The 6000-nt window shown below is 43.2% G+C and overlaps 1 protein-coding gene across 1 annotated transcript in view; it reads right to left on the bottom strand.

Annotated features, from left to right (window-relative positions):
* Positions 1 to 861: 861 nt before the first annotated feature.
* The window catches only part of pdia5 (protein disulfide isomerase family A, member 5), a 57900-nt gene continuing 52761 nt past the window's right edge, over positions 862 to 6000 (bottom strand). Inside the window, exons 16-17 of the mRNA XM_080018772.1 lie at positions 3732 to 3866; positions 862 to 3361 (exon numbers count right to left, since the gene is read on the bottom strand). Coding sequence (XP_079874898.1) covers positions 3281 to 3361; positions 3732 to 3866 — 216 coding nt within the window. The 3' untranslated portion in view covers positions 862 to 3280. The remainder of the gene's footprint in view (positions 3362 to 3731; positions 3867 to 6000) is intronic.

The raw sequence follows: 6000 nt of genomic DNA, 5'->3' as shown, positions 1-6000 counted from the left end.
ATTAGGTACTCCCACCCCTTATCAAAATAATAATATATGACATTGATGTATGATATTACCAGTGCAAAGAAATGCTAGGCCAGGCTATTTATCCAAATGTGTTTTTATAACATTTTTATACAAAAATCATTGAACATTTTTGCCTTCATTTAATTCTCCGTTAGCGGCAAATTGGCTGAAAATGTTTTCAACATTTACTTCCATAACAAGTGTAACTCCGTAATAACCTTGATTCATTTGGGGTAAAATTAGTTGTATACTGTTATTGCTAAAATAATAAGCAACGGGAGAAGAAGAGAGATATCAGCATTATTCATGACCCTGCAGGATGATGGGTTATGCAGTTAAGACAGTCAGGTAGGGAACCACTCCCTAAGGCCAATTATGTAGTAAACTAACTAGATTAATTAAAATCGTTAGGTAATTCATTCATATAGCTATAGTAATTAATCTAGCTTGATGGATTCAAAGTTTCTCTATTTTCTTGAACAACTCAAAATGCTTTCTTAATTTGAACTTGTATCTGGAACAAACATTTTAAACTCAATTTCGCACAGCGGACGGAATAAAGTCTGCATCGGGGACCGAGGTTTTCACAACATTTTAAAACCAAAATGACTGTGCCAAAAAGTAATTTGCATAATTAATGCATATGTTAAATACACCTTAAAATCACAACGCAGAATTTTGGAAATGTATGACTTTATTGTTTTCATCTCAGCACGTCTCTGTGTCGTGAAGGTCAAAACTGTACATATGGCTGGGGACTGAAAATCAACAAAGGCAACAATGATTTCTTGGCATCAGTGTGATCAAACCCCCACACACCATGGAAACCTTTGGGATAAGACAGAGGTGGTCTTCACATCTTTTTATATTCATTTCTTTTTTTTTTTTTTTTTTAATTGTATTTATTTAAAACACGTGACAGCTCGGCGTAAGGCCCCCAAAAAGAAAGAAAAACCAAATCATTCTTTCCAAAACAAACACTGAGATATCGCGATATAACACTAACGAACTCTGTAAATCATTATTTGAACTGTTTGCAGCAAATCCTGCTTTTGCATACCATGGAGGTTATTCATATTGACCACTGAACGAACACACACACACACACACACACACACACAGAGTTTGGTGCTAGCCAGAAGTTCATCTGAGACAAATTTATTCAGAACTATCCCATTAATGCCAGAGTTGAAACCGATCATTATTTTCCATATCCCCCCCCCCCCTCCACTGGGCCGACGTATCTTCAACACGTCTCGCCGTGGCGTGGCACGGGGATTCGACCCTCACATTTCGCCTCGTTCTCACCTGAATACAAACGTAAACAATCTTTAATCTGGCGACCTCCGGGCTCCGAGACGTGCGGCTGGAATGCAAATTGCAAACACACTACTTCCCTTTAATTGTGTTTCGCGATCCCTGAGAACCTTATTCATAAAGAAAGGACTCCAAAGTCTTGAATAATAAAACACAAGTTCAGCTACAGATAAGCCTTTTAAATATTCATGGAGGCTTAGGAATGCGAGTTGAAAGCACGCAGAGTTGACACTGCTGCGTGGGCAACGATGATGGCTCCGATGAGATCAGTTTGGGATGCGCAGATACTTGCACCGGGGCCGATACCGTGCTCATGTATTTTGTACGAGTGTAAAAACATTCCTTAACCTAAACCGGATGCCGATGCAACATGCCATAGCTGCAATGCAATACTCACTGCACCGTTTCATTTCTGGAGCTCTGAAAGTTTAGTGTTATATCTGATTTTGTGGATTGATTTATTTTCGGTCTTCAAAATCGTGTCGTATGACTGCAGTTGGGCCTTTCCGTATTGTTCGAGTGAGTCCTTGGTACTCGGTCCGGATAAAATGCCATTGCTGCATCCTTAATAGCAATGATATTGATATCGTCTCGCTTTTATCTATGTAGCCTAATCAATGATATTGATGTTAGGACAAGGATATGTACTGAGATAATGGATAAAAGGAAAACCTTTCAAAGAGCCAGAACACATTGGAAAACTCAATCCAATCCAAGCCATTCCCGTCCAGATTAGGAAAGAAGAAAGACAGAGGGGATATTGGAGCATCCTCATCCCAACAGTGAGATTTTTCTAAATATTCTGCTTCAATAATAGAGGGAAATTACGCATTTGGCCCATAGGGTTTTGTCCATCAGAAGTAAACAAAATAGCCCAGGGTCTAAATAAACCAACACCCGGAATCTACAAAAGACAAATCAAGAGGTCACGATCAGGGTCCCAGCGGCGACAATACAAGATGTTACATGACAACATGGTTAACGTGTGATAACAGAGTGACACCAGGATATTTGTGACACCAGCAAGAGCACAACTTGGACAATTATTGATGATTGGAAAAGCATGAATAATAAACTGCCTGTTGCTTTCCCACACAACTCTAACGTCTTGTTCTCGGGTTGAGGGTATCTTACAACATGATTCAGAGCATCTTTGTTCGCCCGTGTATTTCGGTTGCTCATCATTTATTCATTTTAAGGCCACAATTTGTTTTGGAGAAAGACTGTCACTTTTTGAGCGTGTAGCTTTCCGGCGATAGCAAGAACCTCTTACCTTGGTCACACAGGTCTACATGGGAAACTCAAAGATCTCTGATCTAGCACTGCGGCAACTGCACATTTTATTAAAAAATAAAAAAAATGTGGTCGTGGCCCGTTTTGATCTGAGTATAATAATCGAATATCCTGGACGTTTTTTCATCTTCCGACATGAAGGTTTTGTACAAAAATATTGGAAACCGCAGAGGCATATTCCTCTGAGGGGGGTGGGACTGCTGGATCCCCGTGGTACGATGAACAGTGCTGTGGTGAGCTGGAGGTGGCGTCTAAAGAACAAAAATGGTCACCCTCTTAAAATGACGTTTTCCATCACCAACACCCACCGCGATGGGCCTCTGTTACACAGACTGCCCATGGCTATGCCAGGGCCAGTATTGCATAGATACGGTATAAGGTATAGCTTTTTACATATGCAGTCACAGTATTTGGGAGAGAAAAAAAAAAGAAAAGTGTTTTTTTTTCTTCTCGCTAAAATATTCTTGATATAGAAGTTTGATTGTGTTGGACTGTTGGTATTATTACAAACATGATCACCATGGTATAAAACAAAGCCTTTTGCTGAGGTCATCACGTCTCCCAAGTCAGTGGTGATTGGGGCCCCTTCCCTCGTCGCTGGGTCGGGGGGGGTCACAGTGCAACGACATGCCCGAACCCCGGCCGCACAGCCCCCTCCCACCTAGAGCTCCTCTTTCCTCTTGCCGATCTTTTCCTGATCCCGCCCTCGTAGGCTGCGCATAAAGCCCGTGAAGCCCGCCTCCTGTGAAGATAAAGAAGAACATTTTCAGTAGCGCAATATTAAGCAAAAAGACATTTTGCTATCTTTCTATCGGCCGCTCCTCTTGTGCTATGTAATGCTGTGAAATCCCTGGTTGGTCATTTCAAGGCCAGCGCCACACGGGGTCAAGTTTAAATAGGTTGTTCTTTGAAGGTAGCAAAACCAAGATGGCCACTAACGCTCTCCTCAAAGCAAAGCTGTGGCTCAGCCATCACTGAGGGATTCTGCTCCTTCTCATGTGTAGCCGCCCGTATAGTTATCGGTTGATCTTATTGGCGACACAGAGGAAATAATAGAAAGTCGTTCTTTCGCCAGGGAACAAAGAGAGGCTCAGTCACAAAGCAGAACTTACCCCGCGATCTCCGTTGTATTTTTCGGCAAACTTGCCGTAGTTGTAGTAATTGAAGGTGGGGTAGCCCTCCACCCCTTCTTGCTTGCACAGCTCATGGTTCTGTCCTTTGGTGCAGTCCACGGCAGCGTAGACAATCTGAAGGATTCAAAAAACCCTTTAATGAAGCGCCGTACAAAGCGTCGCACAAGTGTTGCACTTTAAACTTTTTTGATGGCAAGAATACCAAAAACAAATAAATACAAAAACTAAAAAAAAAAAAAAAGAAAGAAAAATGAAATATTGCCCTAGAATTTGAGGAGTTACAGTGAATGTTCATGTTTATGAGGAGTCGTGTATGTTCGGTGTATTCACATCAAACCATCTGATACAGGGAGGATACGGGTGGTTTGGCATGCTTAAATTCCATACAAATCTGAGTTCCACCCAAGAGTGGCAACGCGCTGGAGGTCATCTCGTCCACCTCATGAGCCTGTCGCATCCATGCGGTGAACACAAATGAGAGTCCAGCTCTTTAACAAACCCCGTCATCATTCAAATGCTGTGTTGTTGTCCAGTAAACCACGGGAACAATGGGTGCAGGGTGGCGGATTGGATTAAGACTGTGTCTGCATTGTTCAATGGTAATCAGGTTCCAGTTATGGCCCAGTAGTCACGGTTCAGGTTTTTCCTAAATTAACCGAAAACATTGAACGGTGTTCCCCAACACAAAACAGCATTTTGTGTAACGATACACGCCTGATAAAAAAAATGAAAAAAGAATAATGCCATATGTTTTTAATGGTAAAGAGGCTGGAAAGGAAAGAGTTTCTGTTTGGAACCCTAACCTTTGGAATGCCATGCATTCGGGGATACCTTCCAAAATGTCCCTTACTGGCTCACATTTATAATTGCTTTGCTGACTGTTTTGCACTCCATATTTAATGGCACAGCTTGAACACCATCTAAAAAAATTGATAATACCGCACAGAGCTTAAAATTTATCACGGCCGACATTTATGGTAAGTGCTTACAAGGAACCAGCTGCTTTGCCACTGAGAAAAGAGCTTTTTTTCCATTTCTCAGCACATCCTCGCTTTCCACGTCAGTCCACGCACGCACGCGCACGCGCGCACATACACACACACACGCACACGCACACACACACACACACACACACACGCACACACACGCACACACACACACACACACACGCACACACACACACACGAAGATGTGCATCACCTGTGAGCCAGACTATTTGAAGCAAGTGATGAAAACGCAGGAAAAAAAAAACAACAACAATTATTTGTACATAAAAACAACAAGGGAGATGGATGTCGCGAGGGCTTCACATCGATTAGTGACAAGCAGCACCAATGAGGCGTAAATGCCGCCCCGCTGATGTATCACTCGCCCGGCGCAGCCCTCGGGCCGGCTGAAATGTCACCCTCTCTCAGGGCGCTAAGCGTCATACACCGAACTCGTCACTGTCAAATTATCGGCCATCTGCTCATCCTGCTCAAGTTGGTTATGCAAATGGGAGAACTGTCAGAGGACCAAAAGATACAGTTTTGCGAACACTCAGTCAATCCTGTCAAGAGCCAACGAGATGAAATTGCTCGTCCTTATTATAAAAGAGAATGAGGCAATTGTTGTCCCTCTCAAGGCTGTGTGGATATTAAAAGTGTGGCAGCACACACTGCGCGGTGATAAGCAAGGACACATTACAGGCACCTCGGAGTTCATCTCCCTCTGACGGGGGACCCAACAGCCTCCACACATCATAGAACTGCGTCCAAGTCCTATTTGGTGACCTCATTATGTATGTTTTGAAGAAGCACCAAATCTCCTTCAATGCCAAATCTATTTTCTGAGCCACGCAGCTGGCTCCATATCAACAATATATCAAACTTTCCTGCGCAATTATCTTAAAAAGGAAAAGAAAGCCGTGAAAGCACGTCCGACGTACAAGAGTTCCCTCCCTCACGTCACAGCTGATCGTTCTTGCTTTGCCGAAGAAGCAGAGACAAAAGCTCGAGACGGACAGAATATTTATTTCAACCGCGAGAACCAGGTCGAATACACGAGTTGCGCTCTTCATTCCCGCCGCTCTTCTCGCGGTGTAATCAATCTGAGTTGCTGTGAATTGACAGCGGAAAATGAAGTCGTAGGGGACTGTTTTTCAAAAGTCAGAGAGCCAATTCCGCTATTGATCCTCTGCAGAGCGATGGAGGGCCACTGGATCGGCTCATTGATCCGACGGTCAACATTTAGAGGAGCCGCACATGAC

Source organism: Zeus faber, assembly GCF_960531495.2.
Source record: "Zeus faber genome assembly, chromosome: 18".
NCBI classification, from domain to species: Eukaryota; Metazoa; Chordata; class Actinopteri; order Zeiformes; family Zeidae; genus Zeus; species Zeus faber.
The sequence above is the reverse complement of the archived record's forward strand: the minus strand, read 5'-3'. Positions and strand labels throughout refer to the sequence as shown.